This window comes from Tamandua tetradactyla, chromosome 10, assembly GCF_023851605.1.
Source record: "Tamandua tetradactyla isolate mTamTet1 chromosome 10, mTamTet1.pri, whole genome shotgun sequence".
Lineage (NCBI taxonomy): Eukaryota > Metazoa > Chordata > Mammalia > Pilosa > Myrmecophagidae > Tamandua > Tamandua tetradactyla.
Genome location: NC_135336.1, coordinates 46,406,973 through 46,429,665, shown reverse-complemented (window position 1 = coordinate 46,429,665; position 22,693 = coordinate 46,406,973). Strand labels below are relative to the sequence as shown.

General features: G+C 38.2%; 1 protein-coding gene across 1 annotated transcript in view; it reads right to left on the bottom strand.

Annotated features, from left to right (window-relative positions):
* IMPG2 (interphotoreceptor matrix proteoglycan 2) overlaps positions 1-22,693 on the bottom strand; it is a 105,824-nt gene that overhangs the window by 6,180 nt on the left and 76,951 nt on the right. The window contains exons 10-14 of the mRNA XM_077117577.1: positions 19,993-20,237; positions 15,679-15,764; positions 6,860-7,163; positions 3,611-4,902; positions 2,812-3,031 (exon numbers count right to left, since the gene is read on the bottom strand). Of these exons, the coding sequence (XP_076973692.1) occupies positions 2,812-3,031; positions 3,611-4,902; positions 6,860-7,163; positions 15,679-15,764; positions 19,993-20,237 (2,147 nt within the window). The remainder of the gene's footprint in view (positions 1-2,811; positions 3,032-3,610; positions 4,903-6,859; positions 7,164-15,678; positions 15,765-19,992; positions 20,238-22,693) is intronic.

Genomic DNA, 22,693 nt, shown 5'->3' with positions numbered 1-22,693 from the left:
TGTAACTTCATTTTTGATTGATGGGATATGGGGAAATGGCATTTAAAAAATTATACTTAGGACAATAATCAGCTGAAGATTATTTAAGTCAGCGACCATGGACACTCCATCCTATCATGGTTCCTACCATGGTTCCTCACTGGTGAGTGGCGATCTGTGAGTGGTGAATGGGGGAACGTTTGGCTAGAATGTTAAGGAGGGAAAAAAGAACATAGTCTCAGTTTCCAGAGCAATTAATATTGTTTTGAAAAGCAGTGATTTCCTTGCTACCCTGGGGATTAAACACAATCTTGCACAAATATATGGCCTTGGGATTTGCCTCTCTAAAGCTGATCTCCCTTGGTCTTGCATGGGACAAGGAAGAGTACTGCCAAATTGTTATAGACAAGGAGAGGATATAGATGTACTGATAGGAAGTTTCTACAAGGGGAATACATATCAGGATTCCATCATGTGTTTCCAAAGTCTTAATATCGTTACTCTGATAGTCATGTGGTAACTGTGAAATTAGGAAGCAGTTTAACCTGGCCTAGCAGTGTGGGATAAGAGTATATGTATTGGGGGGCAATTTTGCAGTGGGGGGGATTGTGTGTGTGTGTATGTGTTGGGTTGGGTTGGAGATGAGTGAAGAATGGAATTATAAGGTCCCATTTATTGAAAAAGTTCAAGAGTTTCTAAGACACTTTATGTGAAAGCAAGTTAAACAAGAGGCAAATCAATCTTGTCTCTAGCCAATCTTGAGATACAACAATAATTTAATCTGAGAGCTTTTGATTAAAATATTCACATAGTAGGAAAATTCATTTTTAAACTTTGTGACCATACTATGGGTATAAGTGAGTGGTTGGCGAGAGAAGAAAATAAGATCTATAGGAAGAAAAATATAAATATTGCTCCCTTTTGCTTTTAGACCAAGGAAAGTGATTAAGCCTAATATTTTTACTATAATAATAAAAGGCTGGTTTCAAAGTCTCTTTCCAATGTTTTGTACTGGTAAAAGGGAATGCTCAGAATAGATGGAACTCTGTTTGGAAGAGCACCTTAATGACTTTATGGAAAAACAAAGGTTGACCTGGAGCTAAAGTTGGGATACGAGGCAGGGATCTAAATTTCAGAATCAATTACATTTTTGTTTCAGGGGCAGCCTAAGAGAAAGATTGATGGGTCTAGGAAAAGGAGAAGAGGGACTGGAAGGACAGCCCAAGTAGCAACATGGTAGCTGGTCTTGGGGAAAAAAAAATGGCTGATAAAAAATGCCTTTCAAAGAGTGGCTGAAGAATTTTATGGTGGTGATGGCTAACAGTAATATTTTTAAGGCATTTGCTGTGTTGTAAAAAAGGCTCCTGTTTTATTTTCAGAATCTCAGCAGATATCTGATGGAATCAACTGCCTTGTGTGAGATGTGCTTTGGGAAAATGTAAAACAGTGGGCTGTGTTCTCTGTTGACTTAACATAAAGAACAAGCATCAAGACATGTGAGATTAGAAATTCAGCAGAGGAAACTTGGAGCTGGAGGTGATTAAGAGATATGTATGTTCACTGAGAATCCCTAAAGATACAGATGGCGGAGAGTTGAGTTCAAGCTTTACACTGTACATGAGAGGGGCTCATGCCAGTTCATTTGAATATTAATGGAGAAGGTGACCCTATAAACCTTAGTGACTTGACATGCAAATGGCATGTGAGTTACAAACAAAAAGAAAGTAAATGCATTTATTTATTGCACATCTCTTTTAAAAGAAGTGGGTTGGCTTTCGCAAAAGTTTTATAAATCATACTGCTTGCATTTTTGTGTATAGTCAAATGCTTTCATATATGTTGTTTGCATAATCCTTAGAATAGTCATGTGAAATATACAGGGCAGGTAATATCCTTATTAATATATGAGAGACTGAGACTGAGACAAAAATAGTTCACCTAGAGTCAGACAAATGATAAGTGGCAGAATAGAAGCAAGAACCCAGGCCTTCCATATAATAATTAATTTCTTCTTCCACTACACCACATGGAAAAGAATGTGCAAAAAAAAAACAACCTTAGAGAACTCAAGCAGCAAGAGATTTGGGCATTGGGGGATTGGCTAAATAATTTCCCACACTTTCAATGAATAATTGTCTTACAAGGATTTCAAAGGAAAGAATGTTTCTTTCCCAGCTGGATAATAGGACTCAATTCCAAACCAGTTTGAGAGTTTGCACTCACTGAAATGTAAAAGCTGAAAGAAGGAGTGGATTTACATGGAGAGTGGGGAGAGATAGAAAATGAGAGCTCACTCTTTGACATCTTAAGTTTGATATACATAGAATACATCCACATGGAGACTCAAATAAATAGTTAGGCATTGATTGTGAAACTCAAAAAAGAAGTCTAATCTGGGTATAAAAATGCAAGGTGTTACTGACATTTATGTAGGACTTAGAACAATTAGATTGGATGCAATAACTTAGGGAACTAATGTGGAAGAAGAAGAGAGCCCAGGACCAAAACTATTGTGTTTGGCAACATTGAAGCTCAGCAAGAACAGATCCGGGGGATAAATAGAATAGAGAGACAGGTAGAGTGGTTGGAAAGAGAGTGGGAGATATCAAGTAAAGATAAGGTATATGGACAACCGTTTTGAAAAGAGAATACTGTTGATTTCCTTCTTAGGAAAAGATAGTTTACTAATAACCAAGATGTGAAAAATTTGCCCGACATAATTTTCTTTTCTCTACCAGTAAATGGATTCACCTTGGCTCAATCTAGAAGAAAACCCACAAGAAGAGGCACTGCATTCCACTAAGAAACCACCATGGTAGGCAATATCATTACCTGATTCCACATCGAGGGAGTATTTATCAATAGCCAAGTTCATGGTTTGGTAGGCAGTGATACAAAAGTCTTCCAGAATCATGTATACAGCACTGTTGATATTAGTAGGTACAGACTTGGCAAACTTCATTCTGCTATTCACTACAATACTGCCATTCCTGAAGTTAAGGATTTCCAAATTCTGGAATCCTGTGAGATTCGACTGGAGATAGGGAACCAGCTACAATATATGAAAAGTGGTGAATTTGACAGGAATTTGGATTTTCTTCATTACGTATGAAAAAGAAGGACACCCCCTCCCCAATTTTCCTAACTGCATTCCCTTTCTGTTATTTAAACTGTTAATGAACAAAAGTTCATTATTTGACAGTCATGAGATTTTCATAGTGGTATCCAGGTATCCCAAGGAACTCATAGAAGAATTTCAGACAACCAGAGAGTTTATTCTCCCTCTTTCACTAAAGGATCACAACAACGAGGACATTCTAGTTACCTGTAAAATACTAGTCTCACAGAAAAATGTGAAAAGGAATCTCAAACTTCTTTCAGCCCCAGAGTTCATGAAATACAAACTTCTGTCTCTAACTTGTCACATCACCCCATGCCACATTTATGCTTTCCATTTCTTGCCTCTACCTGTCTCACTGTTTTCTTACCAATCCTAGGCCATGACAGTATTTGTAGATGATAGGGAATGAGTTTCTGCAGCAGACCACATTCCTTGGCTCAGATATTATGTATTGGGGGATGGAGTTCATACATAATTATTTATTAGTACACTTTTTATTTTTGCACTTACCAATTCTAAGAATCTTTGCTCCAGGGCTTTATACTCCAATGAGTTTTTATTAAACAGATCTTCTGAAAACATCATGTTAGTCACTCGGAGGCTGAAGAAAACCACCAAAGCTCCTGCTGTCCGGGTAAAACTCAAGTCACCTCCTTCTGTGGGCCAAGCCACAATGGGCAACTCTGTGGCGTGAATATCTGTAGACATTTCCATGTAGCTATCAACCTTAACATTTTCCTCCTGGGTTAGCTCAGGCTGATAGTAATCTGTGCCTACCCGGTCCAATTCAAATGAAATGTCCTGTACACCCATAATGACTTCATCCTCCAGCCGGGTGGAGCTTGTGGTTGGAGGCAATTTGGTAGACTGCGTCATGGATGCTTTCAACCAGAGCTTGTCTGTACTCTGAATTGTACTTGCCAGTGTGCCTCTGGAGAATTTCCCTAGGGAAGAAGTTCTTGCCCAAACTACATCTGATTCTGGCAATTTGGTCCACAAAGATTGCATGTCTGGTTTCACTGTTGAAATCTTGCTATCAAACCTTTCATGATCAGATGATTCTATAGTTTGTTCCATATTCTCATTTAGAAATGAGTCTATCTGATCTGTTTTATCAGTAGAGGTCAAGGTTGCTGTAGAAGCCGAAAGAAGAGGTACTTTGGTAGCTGAGTAATAATCATTGTCAGAAACCTCTGATGTGTGTTTAGAGAGAATTAGAGGTACAGATCGAGTCTCTGCAAAGATGGGCACTGTAGGTCCACCAAGGGGCTCTTCCTCTACAAAGTCTATGGACCTATCGTCATGTCCAACTTTTGAAGAACGTTCAATAACTTCATCCTTGGGATCCATTTTGTAATCTGTAACAAGTTTCTCATCTATACTCTCATTTGGGAAAAGTGAATCCTCATCTTCAAGGCTTGACTTAGTCAGTGGTTCAGCTCCCTTCTCTAATGAAGTCTCACTCCATGGCCAAGTAATCAGATCTACACTTTTCCCAGAACCTGAACTTAAACCACCCTCAAATATGAACTCTTTTTCTATGTATGTGTCTGGAAGCAAAGTGCTCACTTCTAATTGGTCTTCAACTTTGAAGATCAAGGAGTCTAAGTCAAGAGGTGTAGTTATTTCTTTATCAAGAAGATCTACTGTGGCAGAGGAGATCAGATATGGTAAGGATGTCAAAGGCACCCCAGAGTCTTCCATGGATGGTATTGTTCCTTTTGGCACATAATGAATGATTGGACTTGAAGGAAATGACTCAAAAGAAAGGGAATCTTCTGACCCTTCAATATTGACTAATCCTAAAAATAAAGTTTTCCATTAATTAAGCTAAAGAGTTACCAAAATATATTGCTAGTTCTAATACAAGTAGCTATATACTTTCCCATTAAGTTAGCAGAGACAATTGCTGAGTTTTACTTTGCTACATCTAACAAACAATAAGCAGACCTAACAATGTTTTTGTGAATTTTTCAGCCATTGAAATAACTTGAATTACCATTTGGACACAAAGAAACTGAATCCAGGGAGAACTTGCGGAGAAAATTCCCCAGGAAATTCTGTCTTCAAATTTCCAATATCTCTATTATGTTTCCTGCCTAGCACCCTATGGCTTCACCAAACATGCAAAATCCTGGATTTATAAAATAACTAAAAATATAAAAATCATGATTTATAACTGTGTCTTCCTCTTTCACATATATATTCCATCCCTAAGTCAGAATGATTTTTTTCTTTCCTCCACAGTATCTAGAAGCTTCATTTTTGCTTCTTAATCTCTACCATGGCTGTCCTAGTTCAGGTTCACCCTTCTCTGGCCTACTGCAAGCTAAAATCCCTAGACTTGCTCCCACCCCCACCCTCAATGCATCCTATAAAAACTACTACAATAATCTTTTATGATGGTGTTTATGTTTACCACTTCAATGCTCAACTAAGTGAAAGTACAGTGGTTCAGTGATTTAATTAAGTTCTTTATCTTCAATATGATCTTCAAAATACCCATTAATTGATCCTGTCCCCAGTTCACCAAGTTCAATTCTTATTTTTTCACCTATTTGAACTCTCCATTCCAGCCAAGTAAATCTGACATTTCCTTCTCTCACACCACTTTCCCAAGACATTTCCCTCTAATGAATGTGACAGTGCTTTTCCTTTAACCTGATTCTCTTCTGCTCTTCAAAAATCTTTGTCATCTAAGTCCCCTTAGGGGAATGGTGAGAATGGGGGAAAACTCAATCTCCCCAAGTTAAATTCTTGATATTCTCACAAGCAGTGTGGACAACCAAAGCTATAGGCTGAGCCCCCAGTCTTGGGGTTTGTTCATATGAAACTGAACCCCACAAAGGATAGATAAAGCCTACTTATAATTAGGCCTAAGAGTCACCCCCAAGAGAACCTCTTTTGTTACTCAAATATGGCCTCTCTCTCCAGCCAATATAACAAGCAAACTCACCACCCTCCCCCTGTCTACATGGGACATGACTCCCAGGGATGTGGACCTTCCTGGCAACATGGGACAGAAATCCTAGAATGAGCTGAAACTCAGCATCAAGGGATTGAGAAAACCTTCTCCACCAAAAGGGGGAACAGTGAAATGAGATAAAGTCTCAGTGGCTGAGAGATTCCAAACAGAGTCCAGAGGTTATCCTGGAGGTTATTTTTACGCATTAAGTAGACAACACCTTGTTAGTCAGGATGTAATGGAGAGGCTGGAGGGAACTGCCTGAAAATGTAGAGCTGTGTTCCAGTAGCCATGTTTCTTGGTGATGATTGTATAATGATATAGCTTTCACAGTGTGACTGTGTGATTGTGAAAACCTTATGTCTGATGCTCCTTTTATCTACCTTGTCAAAAGATGAGTAGAACATATGGAATAAAAATAAATAATAGGGGGAACAAATGCTAAAATAAATTTAGTTTGAAATGCTAGTGATCAATGAAAGGGAGGGGTAAGGGGTATGGTACGCATAATTTTTTTTTTCTGTTTTCATTTTATTTCTTTTTCTGTGTCTTTTTATTTCTTTTTCTGAATTGATGCAAATGTTCTAAGAAAAGATCACAATGATGAATATGCAACTATGTGATGATATTGTGAATTATTGATTATATATGTAGAACGGAATGATCACATGTTAAGAATGTTTGTGTTTCTTTCTTGTCATATTTTTTTTAAAATTTAATAATTAATAAAAAAGTTTTTTAAAAAATTTTTGTCATCTGCTAAAAAAGTGTGAAAAGAGTTCAGAATTCCTTACCATCTTCTAATAACTGAGATCCAGAAGTCCTTTCATCAGAATCCACAGGGAAGCCAGTCTGAAGCACTGCTGGGGTGACAGGATGAAGAGTCAAGCTGCCAACCTCTAAAACCTCTGGTGAAGAACTGAGGCCCACCTTCAAGGGAAAGGCTAATTTGGGCGTTGACACTAAATCACCCAAAGGGCTTTCTGACCAAAGTTCCTGGCTAGTGGCTGAGGGAGGTTCAGAGCTGAAATCAAATGGTGAAATATTGCTGGTGGTAGATTCATCTGCTGAGAGCCATTCAGCTTGACGAGTATTATCCTGGGGAGGGGGAAAAAAAAAGCTAAATCATATCATAGATAAAAGAAACACATAAAAGTGATTTCAAGTACCTACATTTCCAAATGTAGGGAGGATGGGTAAGATACCTCTTGAGTTATGAAAACTTAAAAAGGAGAACAGAAAAGAGCAATCGTTCTCAATTATAATGTGCATTAGAATCATATGGAGACTCTCTAAAAAACACATCAGTGCTCAGGTCCATTACCCAAGAGATTCTGATTTAATTGGTCTGGAGGTGTGACCTAGGTTTGATATTTTTAAAGCTCTCCAATAGAGGATAAAGCCTGATCATATTCTGAGTATACTATTCTAACCTGGGTTTCTAATATATTTCTTTTTCTTTTCTTTATTAGAGAAAAAATTCTCACATACCTCCCCACCACCAATACCTGGCATTGGTATGGAACATTTGTTACAACTGATGATAATACATTTTTATAATTATACTATTAACTATAATCCTTAGGGTTCACTGTTTATTTAGTATGGTTTCATGGATTTTTTAATAATTTTTATTCTGTTACCATATATACAATCTAACATTTCCCCTTTTAATCTACATTCAGATATATATTTCAATGCTGTTAATTATGTTCACAATATAATTGAGATGGGAGGTCTGAGTCCTGGGAGGAGGGCGAGCAGTAGATACAAGGATACAAGGCTGTTCCTGTGTACTCAGAAGAAGTAGGCAGGGATCTCGGTGCTAGTGTCTAACAACTGAACTCTAAAGCATTCTAGAAAAGGTGGGGAAGCATGGAACTTCCTTCTCATTAGCCATTCTCCCCAGGAATAGATACATACAGGCCAGAAGTGGCCTTCCAGACTCCCCTGGCAGGTTGGCCAATCCTTCCCTTGGCACCCAGGAGTTCTGCCTGGTAGAGCCTGCCCCCAACATGAGGCAGCCAGTGAGGGTAGAATGTCCATTCACACACATATATCCATTCCTGGAGCATTTGCATCACTTCCCAGCATTCCCTGGGGACACGGTACTCCTGAGCACAGGTGTACCCTCCTTTCCCCACCCCATACCTCATACACACACTTAAATCCAACCTATGGAAATTGAGACTACTAAGCAGGGCAGGGGTAACTATTCAACTTCACTAAAAAATAATAGGTAAAGTGCCAGACTATAATCTGAAAATCTGGGCTCTAGTCTTACATTGGATAAAATCTTTTATGTTGTTGAATGATTATATTTCTCATGATGAAATTTCCCACATTTATAAACCTATCAGAAGACTAGAATTTATGGAATAGTTAGGAACAAAGTGAAGCCCATAAAAACTTAGAATAAGAGGGTGAGCAACGGTGGCTCAGTGGCAGAATTCTTGCCTGCTATGCCAGAGACCAGGTATAATTTCTGGAGACTGCCCATGCCAAAAAAAGAAAAAAAAGAAAAACTAAGAATAAGAAACAGTATAATTCTCTTTCCCCTCTTTGAGAAAATTCTTAACAGTAGTGACGAATTTTCACTAAACAAACTTTTTGAATAAAAGCTCACAATTTTAAGGTGGCTAACTAAAGTTCAGTCTATGGCCATAATATAAAACAGAACCTACTGGCCAGTGGAGGGGTACAACCCAACCCTGTGGCCTAATTAGTCTTTTATGTTTTGCCCCTACATCTCCCCTTGTCTTTCCATCAAGAGTCTGTATGAAGAAGCTTTGAACGATATACTCTTCCAAACACAGGAGACAGAACATGAGGCAAGAAATCACCAGGCATATCCTAATTTATCCCTTCTTCTAGTGGCAAAAGCACTGGCAAGATACTAAGAGAAGTCATTGGTTAAGTATACAGAGACCCTCAGTGAAGCCACAATTTTTAAACTAAAAGCACTCTGTCAAGGATACTTACTGTTCTTTGGGAACTTGGTTACACATTATTTCCTGCCTTGTCCCTACTGTTTTAACTAGGCCCTATTTTGAGGGGATCATCATTCAGGTTATTCTTTATTTGCCACCAACACTGCCAGATTCTTTTCTTCACTGCTCTTTTCCCTGGGAGACTGTCCCTTTGAACTGCATCATTCCTATTTCCTTGCAAACTGTCTTCTGTTTGAGTTTGGCCAATAGGAAGTATAAACAGATGATCAAAGAGCAAGAGGAGCTAGAGTTAAGGGTATTTCTTCCCTGCTCCCTCCCAAATTCAATATTATGTCTCCAGCAATAGCTGTGTTCCTCCACAAGTGTGGCTTCAGCTCACACTGGGCTCTGGTAACAGGATTTCCTCCCCTTGCTCCTGTAAACTAAAGGATGGTAAAGGCATCCCAAAATCCCCAAAAGGGATGGTATACCAAAAAAGGTATCCAGAGACTAGCATACCTCAAAATTCTTTTTTGTTCCCTCAACCTTGCCCACATTTCCTTTAGTAGACCCTTCTTCAAGAAATCTTCATTTGACTCACTTAGGGGATTCTGCTATTACTGAGACCCTGGCTGAGCTGTGCTACACAAATGTAGTGCAACGAATGCATTTTAGAATCCATAAAAGTTTGACTGATTTGTCAAAAGATGATTAGGCAGCAAAGAAAGACTAAGAATCAATAAAAAAAATTAGCTATTAACCAAAACTGATATAATTCTGGGTAAACTAGAAACGGTTAACCATTCTGATTAAACTAGAAATAATGAATATGGAAAGAAGTAGGAGAGGTGAAAAATGGACAATGCACTCATGATAAATATTTCTGGCACTAGCTTTGGTCAAAAAGAAACAGAGGCAAGACATACCTGGACAAGAGATTACAACCCAATAATCTGAGTCTTTTACAGGGAAATGTATGAGAGAAAAGCCAAGACATATATAAAAGAAAGAAGAAGTTAAAGACCATCCTCAGATGACTGAATGCAACTACAAATGTGCTAACAAGAAAAAGAAAGATTTCAGGATAAGAAATCTCCTCTCGGGGGAGTATCCATGGTCAAAAGTAAACCAGAGAAAATAAAGCCAAAAACCCAATCAGGGAGAAGATTTCTAGCATTTTTCTAGTAAATTTCAGTAGTGTGAGAGTATATAATCAACAGGAATAGATATAACCTTATCTAATTCTGCAGTGGGGTGGCTTGTGATATCTGACCTATGCAGAGTGCCCCCTATGTAACCTAGACCTTGTATTCCCACCTAGTGGGTCTAAATTATTCCGTGTTCTCAATAGCCTTGACTTAGATTGAGAGAGCAAGAGTTCACTCCAGATAAATGAGAAGACAACAAATTAAAGTCCAGAACATGAAAGAGAAAAAAAACTAAGTAAAACTATCAGTTTGTCTTGCCAAAGGCTCAAGTACTTTACAAGAACATCCTTTGGTTGATAAAAATCTTGTATTAGTGAAGGGCTTGTGCATTAATATGCAAGTGTAAGTATCTACATATAAAAGAAATATCAAATTTTAGAACTACAAGGATTTTTTAAGAATCAGGTAGTCCAACCTCTCCTATTAAAGGTAAGTAACAGAGGTTCATAGGAGTAAAATGCCTAGGGTCACCAAAAAAATAGAGAAAAAATTAGAACTGGAATCTGAGTCTCCAGATATCAAAATCCCAGTACTTTTACTATTATACCAGGCTATTCACTCAGAGAAATAGGCAAATATTCTTAGAACACATGAAAAAAGGATTCTCAGAGCGGGGTTTAGAGTCAACAGATTTAGCAATCCATGCTTATTCATGTTTGTGTATGTCCACAGATCTATAAAACCCAGGGGAACACATGGAGGGTGAGCATTTTCAAATATTTAAATGTCTGCTATGTGGAATATGGAGACTCTATGTTCCTTTCTTTTCCTTTTCCTTTTCTAGCATCTAAAACCATACATGCAATCAGAGAAAAGCCCAGTAAGGCCATTTATTCAATATCAAGTTCTGTTCCTTAAAAAAGTACTTACAATGATGATGATCATACCATATAAGGAACTCACTTTCGTTCCCTCTTAATTATCTAAAACCACTTCTAAAGATGCTTTAAAGCCACCTATGCACTTCTGGGAAGAGGGCCAACTAGAGTAGCTCAAAATTAGCCCTGCTCCATGGAAAAGTTAGAGAAGGGACAGGGGGGTGACTGAAGTGGCAATTTTGGAGTGTGGCTGACCTGGGAGAGCCTTCTGCACCATATGTGGCAGCCCTGGTTGCAAAGACCAAGGAACTGAGAGGCAGAAAGCAGAGGCGTGGAGCTGCAGAGCCTGTGGGAGTGCAAGGATGGGAACATGGGATTAGGAAGTAAGTCAGGCCGCATTCCTTGAGCACACTACCCTCACCAGCGCAGCCCCATGACTGGTGACTCACTCCGTACCCCACGTACCCGAACCCCGTCACCTGTTCCCATTACCCACACTCCAGGTGCCCCCACCCCACCAGCCCCTTGTGCTTGTACCTGCCCTACACCCCCATCCCAAGTGCAGCACAACCCACCTCTCCTGCATGCCTCCAGAGCACTATCTCCCCCTCCCTGTTCCCTGCAGGCTATTGCCAGCACATAAAGGTTACATGTACTAACCTCCATACCTAGGCTACCCCTACCCCCACAAACACACCTCGCACCCCACCGCCCACAGTGTGGCACAGCCTCACCCCCCCCCCGACCCCTGAGCTCAGCGCATTTGTTTATGGCACTCCCAGGCCTACGCATGCACATGGGCCCCCAATCACATCATTCAGCTCTGGGAACCACACTTTACAGCAGTTCTAGAACCACACATGCTCACAGCCCTCAGCCTCACTTCCCAACTCTCAGAAAATGCCAACCCACACAGCTGGATCACAGCTGCAACCAATCCACAAAGGCATAACACTGACCTGCTTCCACAGCTCTACATATGTACACAAAGGGCCCTGTGCCTTAGACCAGCGCACACCAGGATTACGTCCCACAGACATGGTGCACCTGCACAGCTACATCCTCCCTGGCTATTGGGCGCCCACGTTCACAAGCATCAGCATAACATCCCCAGCCTGTGCCCATACCTGCCCTGAAACAAATCACCACACTGAGTTCTCCACCCCATGCCCTACTCCCTGCCGTACAACCATCCTGCAAACACAAGGTCTTAGACTACTGAAAGAAATCAACTCCCAAAGTAAATCAACCAAGATATTTACATGCCACAAAAACAGCAGAAGATCACTAAGCATATCACAATGCAGACAGATATAGCCCTGCCTAATGATCAAATTAAAACACCAGAGGAGACACAGACATTGGAACAACCAAACAAAGACGGTCATACAACTCTACTTAAAAAAATAAGCAGGATAGTAAATGACACAAAGGAGATCAAGAAGACATTAGAAGAGCACAAATAGAAATTTGAAAGAATAAATAGAAAACTAGCAGATATCACAGAGATTAAAGACTCTGTAGACCAAATGAAAAATGTACCAGAGGCACACAACACCAGATTTGAAGAGACAGAAGAAAGAATAAGTGATATGGAGGACAGGATAACTGACTTCAAAGACTCAAAACAACAAATGAAAAAAATTGAATGGGAACTCAGGAAAATGATAGATAATACAAAATGCACAAATATAAGAATAATTGCTGTCCCAGAAAGAGAAGAGGAGAGTAAAGGACTAGGAAGAGTAGTTGAGGATATAATGGGGGAAAGCTTCCCAACCCTCAGAAAGTACATAAATATACAAGTCAAAGAAGACCAAAGAACTCCCAACAGAATAAATCCAAATAGGCCTTCCCCAAGGCACATACTAATCAGTCTGTCAAATGTTGAAGAGAAACAAAAAATCCTGAAACGGCAAAAGAAAAACAATCCACTCCATATAAGGAAAACCAAATAAGACTCTTCAGACTACTCAACTAGCACTCGGGAGGCAAGAAGGCAGTGGTATGATATATTCAAGATCCTGAAAGAGAAAGACTTCCAGCCAAGAATTCTCTACCAAGCCAAATTGTCCTTCAAAATTGAGGTAGAGATTAAAGTTTTCACAGACAAAGCCACCCATGCTTGCAATTAAATCAGGCATATCTTATTATAAATTCCAAATGCTTATTTTTTTTAATTCCAAAATGGCCTAAGTCTTTAATCCATGCTTGAGATATTGATAGGTCATGGACAGTGCCTATGACCTGACCTAGTATGTGACATGACACACACTAGGTAAGCAACTGAATCTTCAATGTAAAGAAACAGCATAAGAAATACATAATATTCTAATATATATGTATAAATGAAGTACCTTTCATTTCATAAAAATTTAAAGTGAACAATATATAATAATAAAACTCAAGTCACAAATAGACAACATGAAATGTTAAGCAACTTGACTTCTGAAATAAAGAAGATCATCCATTCCAAATAACTACCCCCTAAAAAAATGGCACCAAAATGAAGCTTTGTTTTACATTTTGAGAGATGAACAGAAACATGCCACAAATAGCACTCCATCATTTATTTTTATGTGAATAGATGTGTGTGAATAGAATAGTGACAAATTCAACTCATGAATTCTTCTTTTAGTTGAATATAATATATTAATAAGCTTAAAATTATATTGGCCGTTATTACTTCTGTTAATGCCAACTGAAAAGCTTGCTAGTAGTATAGAAAGCATACTGTTCAACAAGTGATTTTTTAACTCAGGATGCCAGAAAAATATCAATATTCCAGCAATCCTACTTCTGAAATAACTTTTAAAACTCAAATTTGGAAAACATCTCACTTCTTTAATAAAAAAATAAAATCCTGTTAGCAGTTTGCAAAAAGAAAGGAATAACTAGGCACTTCTAAAAAAATTAACACTCCGTTGTATCCTCAAATTATTAACTAATGCCCTACTGTTATCACTATTCAAAAAAGGAAGGAGTGAAACCATGTAGCAGGCAACATAAATCAGCAAATGAGCCCAGTTAGTCAGTGCTTGCTGATCATGAAAGGAGCAGTCATGATGGAATTCTAGCCCATTTCCCCTTAAAAAAAAATGTGAACCCAATAAGGACACACTTTCTAGTAAAATTTTCATTTTCACGCAAAAATTTTAGTTTTTTTAAATATTGACTTTTTTTTTAATTGGCACAAATGTACATGTCTATAGCTAGATCCAACCGACTTGCCTCCAGCTTGGAAACACTGGTCTGTAGAAATATTCCTATCTTTATACTGGACTCTGGAATGTAATCACAGATCCTCTCCTATGGATAGAGAAGCCCAAGATTGAATGTACTAAAAGGAACAGAGACTTGCATTTCCTGCGCTCACAGAATCACCACTCCCTGTCACTACCTCCTGGATGGACTTGTCTGGTAGTATTTGCATCACCTTATTTGTTTTAAGTCTGTCTACCACTGCCAGACTGGAAACTTCTTGTAGGCAGGACCACACCTTATTCATCTTAGTTTCCCCAGCACTTGACAAGCAAAAAACACAAAATAAACACAGTTGAACAAATGAATATAAATAAACACCAAAGAATGTGCTCTCTGATGACAGACCCCTTCTAACCTTTTTCCCTCCATGGAACTTAGTGAAAAGATAATTTCCAGTGATTCTACATTTCAAAACTGAGTTGCTCTATAACTGTGTAAGAAAAATCCATTAATGGTTAAGGAAACTGAGGACATGCTTTCTAAATTTTCATTTCTGGATTAAAGCCAAGAAACACGTTTTTCAAATACTTATATGAGATAGGAGAGAAGTCCCATGTGGGTAGAAGGAGTAGTGGATGTAAGAGAAGGAAATCCCCTACTGCATTTATGTGATAACAAAAGATTGATGAACTCATTGTAGATAAGGAAATCTCCAGAGTTGTGATAGTGGTGGTGGTTGTCTCTGTCGTTGTTGTTGTTTTAACTACATTTTATGAGGTTCACTTTCCTCTTAATGACTGCCTCCCTATAAGTGAAGTGGCAAGTGGAGGTGTGGAGGGGGTGGAGGAGGGTCCAGTGGGGCCAGGCGGTGAGGACAAAAAGGAAAGTTCATTCCATGTTTTTTCTGTGCAAATGGGAGTTTTCAGTAAGGTTAAACTAGGTCTAATTTTGAGGTCCTATCATTTGTTAGCTATATTATATTTTACCCTTCCTTCTCTCCTTTTCATACAACCTGTTCTATACACTTTGGAATCTAAACTTTTCTTCGATATAATCCATTAAACAAAAATCTATACTCTGTACTTATATACATCAATTTAAGATCTTGGCTATAAAAACTATTTCTGGGTAACCATTGAGGAATAACTTACTAGGCACTTATACCTTAATTATCACCAAACAAGTAGGAACTATAAATGAGTTGTTTACCATGTATGCAGTTTGGCAATGCAGACTTCATTCACTCACTGCAGAAGCCTTAAATTTTTGAGCCAACACTTGAGGTCAATGAGCTGACAACTATGAGTAATCATCCAAGGATGATGCAAGAGAATATTTGAAATGAAAACAGTTTGAAGAAATCCATGTTGCCAAGGTAAGCAGGTAAAAAGAGGGTAAAAGGAAAGAAGCTTGAGGGCCAGGTTCTAGGCATAAAACATAGAAACATACTTACCAGAACAGATGGTGGGATTGCCTGAAGACTTGAACTTTGGGTGTCCCAAATTAGGCCTTCAGTTTGGGGAAGCAAAATTCCTCTCACTATGGAAAGAATAATATTAAAGAACATTTCTATTAGTCCCACACAGAAGTTGAAGTTTTAAAACATGGATGATATCTAAAAGGAGATATGTTTATTTGGTGCAAAATTTATATTCTGGGTAGTGCATTTCCTAATTTAACTTGTATGGTCAGTTTAGTTAACACCATTAGTACATGGAATCTTGAATAGGGCATGAGATTTTATTGGTTTGTCCAGGTTAGTGTGTGCCCCAATAAATCCCAGAGAGATTTGGACAGTGAATAAAGAAGTATTTGCAAAGTCCCTTTGGGGGAATGGGAAGAAAGGGGATAATCTTCAACTTCCCCCGTTTGGAAAATTTTTTATATTCTAGCAAGCAGTGGGGACAACCAAATCAATGGACTCAGCCCTCAATCTTGAGGGTTGCCCCTGTGGAATTTATTCCTGCAAAAGACAGGCTACGCTTACTTATAATTAGGCCTAAGAGTCACCCCCAACATCTGTTGCTCAAATGCGGCCTCTCTCTCTCTAAGTGGACGCGGCAAGTAAACTCGCTGCCTTCCCCTCTACGTGGGACATGACTCCTAGAGGTGTAAACCGCTCTGGCAACGTGGGACAGAAATCTTGGGATGAGATGGGATCCAGCATCAAGGGACTTTGGTCCCTTTGGGTGTTCCAAATTAGGTCTTCAGTTTGGGGAAGCAAAATTCCTCTCACTATGGAAAGAATGATATTAAAGAACATTTCTATTAGTATCACACAGAAGTTGAAGCTTTAAAACCTTCTTGACCAAAAGGGGAAAGAGAGAAATGAGACAAAATAAAGTGTCAGTAGCTGAGAGATTTCAGAGTCGAGTGTTTATCCTGGAGGTTATTCTTACATATTATATAGATATCCCCTTCTCAGTTTATGGTGTATTGGAGTGGCTGGAGGGAAGTAACTGAACTGTAGAGCTGCGTTCCAATACCTATTTTTCTTGAAGATGATTGTATAATGATACAGCTTTTACAATGTGACTGAGTGATTGTGAAAACCTTGTGTCTGATGCTCGTTTAACTAGAGTATGGACAGATGATTTTAAAATATGGATATAAAATAAACAAATAATAGGGGGAACAAAGTTTAAAATAAAATGGGTAGATGGAAATGCTAGTGGTCAATGAGAGGGAGAGGTGAGGGGTATGGTATGTATGAGTTTTTCTTTTTTCTTTTTTACTTCTTCTTCTGGAATGATGCAAATGTTCAAAAAAAAAAAGATCATGTTCCTGAAAACACAACTATGTGATGATATTGTGAGCCATTGATTGTACACCATGTATGGAATGTTTGCATCTTAGGAATGTTTGTGTGTTTGTATGTTGTTTTATTAATAAAAAACACACTTTTAAAAAGAACATTTCTAGTTGTATTTGAGGTGCAGAGACAACTAAAGACCAAATTCTTTCCCTTCATAGTTAAGATTTTGACAAAACAAATGGGAAGACTTGCTGAGAAAATGCTTGCTACTTTATTCAGATATTTTGCTTATATTAATACAATCTTTCTAAATCATAAAATTCTAACATAACACAAAAAAAACAGGAGTGCTTTTACATTTATTTCTTTTCCATTCTCTTATCAGCTTTACTCTTCCCAAGATTCCTATTAAGCAGTTGTTTTAAACGAAGTTATTTTTCATGTCAAGTAAGAAAATTGACTGTAATTTTGACCCATTTGGTCAATGCTAAGAATGGTAGAAAATTATGCAAAACTATTTCCTTTTTGGCAGGAAATGCCTTTGAAAAATGGGTGAGGAGACCAAAACATTTCAGCACTATAGCAATTTAAAAAGCAATAAAGAAAAGAAATCAGATTATAAAATTTAATTTATTGAATCCTTACTAGTTATTAAAACTTAAAATCTTAATGGCTATACAGATTAATAAAGCCAAGTATCTCCTCTGTAATCATTCCCTGTATCAAAGAGATAAAAATTATTAAACCCTCTGCATATATACATTGTCATGGGAACACAGACAAAGAAGCAATTGCTTTTGCTTGAAGGGGAGAGGGAATCAAAGAAAGTTAAAAAGAAGGGACCCCCAGAGGGTGATCAGGTGTATGTAACAAAAAAAAATCTCTCTTTATGTACCTGTTTCCACTGGCCTAACAGATAGGGATCAACCAGAAAGACAAAAACCCTTTTTGGTTAAATATTTTCCAAAACTCCTTTTCAACTGGGTATAAAACTATCTTCTTTTGCATGGAAAATAAGCTCCACAAGATGAAGGATGGTCATATCATTTGAGATGCTGACCGTGTTACCTATAAGCTATAGCCCTTCAGAACCTGAGTTTGTATCACTATAGAAATGGATTTAAGGGACAAAATTTTGAGCAATGCAAATATACATCTGCTGAAAGGCCAAGACACCCAAAGTAATAGGTGCTGGATATCTTAAAAGTTTTATTTAACTTGCTTGAAAATTCTGAGAGAGTTGTTCACCTCTTTTTTAGGACACATTTTAGATGGTAGCTCCATCCCTGGGCTCCATGTAAAAGGCATACCTTGCTATGCTGTTTGCAGATTCAGTTTCCTAAACAGCTTCATTTAGCCTATTTATGCCTTAATCTTCATGCCATTCTCCCATCATCCTGGTTACGAACCTTGATGCTGACACCATCTGCTCAATTTAGATCCCCATCTTCCTAAAGTCATGACCTCTGAGCTACCTCTATTTGTTCCCAGTATCCAGATTTCTGGAAACTTCTGTAAAATACTGGCTCCAGAAAAAGCTCCCAGCTAGTCTATATTAGCATTGCCAAGAAGAATTCATCAATTTCAGATTATAGCAAGCCCCTTCTCTTTTCACTGTTTCAACTGGCCCAAGTATTTCAACAAGATTCAACAAAGAAAAAAAAGAGCATGTAAGAAAGTAAGCCCAGGGTACGTACACACTCACTCCAAAATGTAGGCTCCCTAGGGTTTTAGAACTGATAGCTTTATACTGCTACCATCCACTGAAGGGAGAGATTCATTTTAAAAGGTACTTTAAAGTTCTATTTAACCCATATAAAGTTCAGACCATTTTGTGGCCTGGTCTCAGAACAGTGTCACATTAAAGAAGCATTCAAAATAACTAAAAAGCAGTTTAAAGTTTTAGTCTACGTAGGCTCTCAAGTAAGCACCATATTTGGGAAGGAGAGGATTATATTACACACAGTAAAATTTTATTTAAAATTCTCTCTTTCTTTCTCACATTCACACACACACACACACACACACACAAAACTGCCCAGAAAGACCTTCTTTTCTCTCTATTTTACCTTCCAAAACTTTTCTACTATCTTCCTCTATTAATTTTATACCCTTTGCAAGTAAATACAGATAGTCCCTCTGGTTTCTCTAGGGTCTATCTTTGTTTGTATATTTATACACACATGCACACACACGCACAAGAGACCTCGGTGGCAGGTGCCTTAAAGATAAAGGCTCTTTCCTCTAAAGAATTTTTGGGAGGTGGAGAGGCTGTAAAAATGTATCATTGTTAGGACTGCCTCTCAAATGTGGCTTTCCCACTTTGAGAGATGGTACTTCTTCCATGCTCAGTAACTTCAATAAAATATACTACAAAAATGAATGAAAAAGTCGTGGAGAAGCAAACATGAACTCACAAGTATGTTAACAGAACAATATTTCCTGACGAGTTAAACTGCTGAGTACTAGTAATGAGATAATTAGCGTTAGTTCCAGGTTGACAGAGCCACTCTTTAACCTCTGAATCCAAAGTATTCACCCTCTCCTTCATGACCACAGATCCACCTGTTTATTTTGGATCATAACTGGATCTCACTAGCTATCTGAATTGAAACTTACTGGATTCCTTGCGATTCCGCCCAGCACCTATTATCAGTTCTTCTTTGATACTTCTCTCTGGCTTTACCAGAGATATCATGGTAAACATAATATCATGGTTCCTCATAAACCGCTTTCTTTTTTCTTATACTTTGCTCCCATTTCTCAATTTCTAAATGTCTTGCTATCTCTTTGCTTTCCCCACTCTTCATGGCCTTCTGTCTAAAGATATTCCAGAGAGCCCTTAATTAATCTATCCAAATCTTTGTATGGCTAAAGCACCTTCATATGAGGTCTCATGCACTCTAAAAAATGTTCAGAACCACAAATATTGTAAGGAAATTAGTTTTCATCGACTATATTGGAAAAGAAACTAAAATTATACCAGGACTTCATGATGAATATTAAACTCACCACTAATAAACTGAAGGGAATCAGGATCTGGATTCAAGGAGGAGTTCCCCAGCAAAAAATTCTGGTGTAGTGTCTCGGCAATATAATCTCTGAAGTTACTAATTGTATAAACAGCAGTGGGCTTATCATCTAATTCCACAAGGCCATGGTTTTCCACTTTGTTGGAGTGAAGGCTAATTAGGTCCCAGGTGGTGTTCCTGATGGCTTCACCATTGAAGGTAACTGCAAAGCGACCATCTACACCACTATGGATGAAAAGAGAGACCAGATTAGGTCATCCTTAAGTACTTCCAAAAAAGCAAAAGGAAAGGAGCATTGAGACTATGGAGAACAAACCTTAGACCAAGAGAGCAGTTTCAAAATATGGATCATATCACCATTTTCTGCAGAATCTGGGCAGTCTTTTGCCATCCCTTCATTCTTCTCAGAGAATGGATGAGAAGAATCTAAGAAGTAAGGAGTTCTAAAGAGGCCACAGAAATCATTCCTGTACAGTTATCTGAACGTTTTCTCCCACATTCTCATACCTTCCTTCCTCCCTTAAAGTCAACTCCATCTCTCCCTTTAATACCAGCCAGTTTCCTTCATTTCATATTAGCATTTCTCTTCCCTAATTAAAAAAAAAGGGTATGATTTACCTTCTAACTGGTCTTCTGAAAAAAATCAGTATCTAATATATAAGAATAATATCAGAAGATAAAATTTTAAAGCCAAAAGAAATACATATAGGCTAAAACTCAGATTTTCTATAATAACTGAAAGCTAATATTTTTGTGACTTTATCTAATTTAATTTTCATAATAACATTATAAGGAAGATTTCATTATCTTCAGATTATTTTTGAGGAAACTGAAATTTAAAGGAGTTAAAAAAAAACTGCCTAAAATTTCACAACACATTAAGTGGTAGAGTCAAGATTCAAACACAGATCTGTCTGACTCTAGCAGCTGCATTCCAAAATATCATGATTTACTCTCATAACTTTAATTAAGTTATTACCAGAAAAAGTTATTACAAGGTCAGATCTTCTTTAGTCATCATTCTGGTTCTCCAGCCAGTCTGTGACACAGCCATCACAGTCAGTACTCAGCAAGCCACACCAAAGTCCCTCCAGAGAAAAGGCAAATACTACCTTCCCAGAGATAAACCAATCAAGATGGGTGTTCAATGGAAGTAACTTGCCACCTTCAGTTGCTCATAGGGGCAAAATGTCTCCCAAATCAAAGCAGAAAAATTAACTAAGGTACTCCTTCTCTGAAACTTTATAGAGCCTGATATATTCCTTGATTATAGCTTCTTTGCATTGTGAAGATTTTAGTTACAATAACTGCCTCTCAGTTGCTCCTTGAGTTTCTATCCCCTACATTCAGCTTAGTACCTGGCACTGAGAGGTACTCAAGATGTACAGAAATCTATATGTGCATGAATATAAAAGAACACTGCAGCTTAATCGAGGTATTCACTAGAAAAAAAGTACCAACATAATGTATGACCTCATGGAGTCTAGAAAAATGACAATCAACTAACTTATGTTACTGTTTAGTGGAAAGACAACCTAAGCTTCCAACTAGAGTATTAGGGCTTTCTGATTGATCCCTAGATTAGAGATGGCTACATGCTAGCATGGCTTGATGGTATGGGCCATTAAGATCACCAGCTTCCTTTTTCTGACTTCAAGCTCACAAAGGGAAATCTACAATTGTAACTCCCTATGAATTTTCCTATGGGCAAGAGACTATATGAATCAGTATTGGGACAACTTATCAGCTGATAGATACATTTTTCATTTTAAGTTGATCACTTGACATCTTAGAATAGTCACTGTCTTTTGTGGTCTGGTAAGCATGAATCAGTCTTGAGAGTTCCCTCTTTTCTGAGAGCACTACAAGTCTGGATGGACCCGCATGTTCAGATCACCTGTGAACTACAGGAGCTGCCATGAAGTTCACCCCCCTCACCTGCCATGCACACGATTAGGCCTTTTCCATATCATTGTCTCTATCTGGATAATTTCTGCATTTTCCTCCCAGATCTGATAAGCTGCCCTTCCAAGGCAGTGATTTAGGCCTCTTAAAAGTGGTAAAAGTGTTTGACGTCTAGAACTTCCTGTAATCCCTCAATTTAAACCTTTTTAATTTGCATATCAGAACACATTGATTTATGTGTATTCTTGAACCTCTTCTGTAAAGAAACTAATTCAGTAAAATATGCTAATATAGCCACGTGATAGCCCCACAGTGAAATAAAACAGTAAGAGGAACACCTACTGGTCAGCACTACCACACACACATTCTCCCTTGCTCTTAGTGCGATTTTAGTCATTTTGATGCACTCACAGATCACAGGCATCTTATACCATCCAGGCTCCAGATCTTTGCATGTATATTTCCTTCTCTATGGAATGCTCATAATACTACACAAATAAACCTTCCCATCCATCTACTATTCCTTCCCCATGTTCTGTCTCTCCCACTGACTATAGGGGCAATTATTTATTCAGGAGAATATCCCAAGCAGTGCCTGGCTCATATTAGTTCAAGAAATAATTTGGAAAATAACAAAAAACTAAGTGGCCAATTTTAATCACTAACATAAGCAGATAGGACCATTGAATTTGTGCCACCTAAATGACAGTATGTGATACCCCTGGCTTAATCTGAAGCGTTTTTAGTCTCAATATGAAAAAGCAATTTTTCATCCT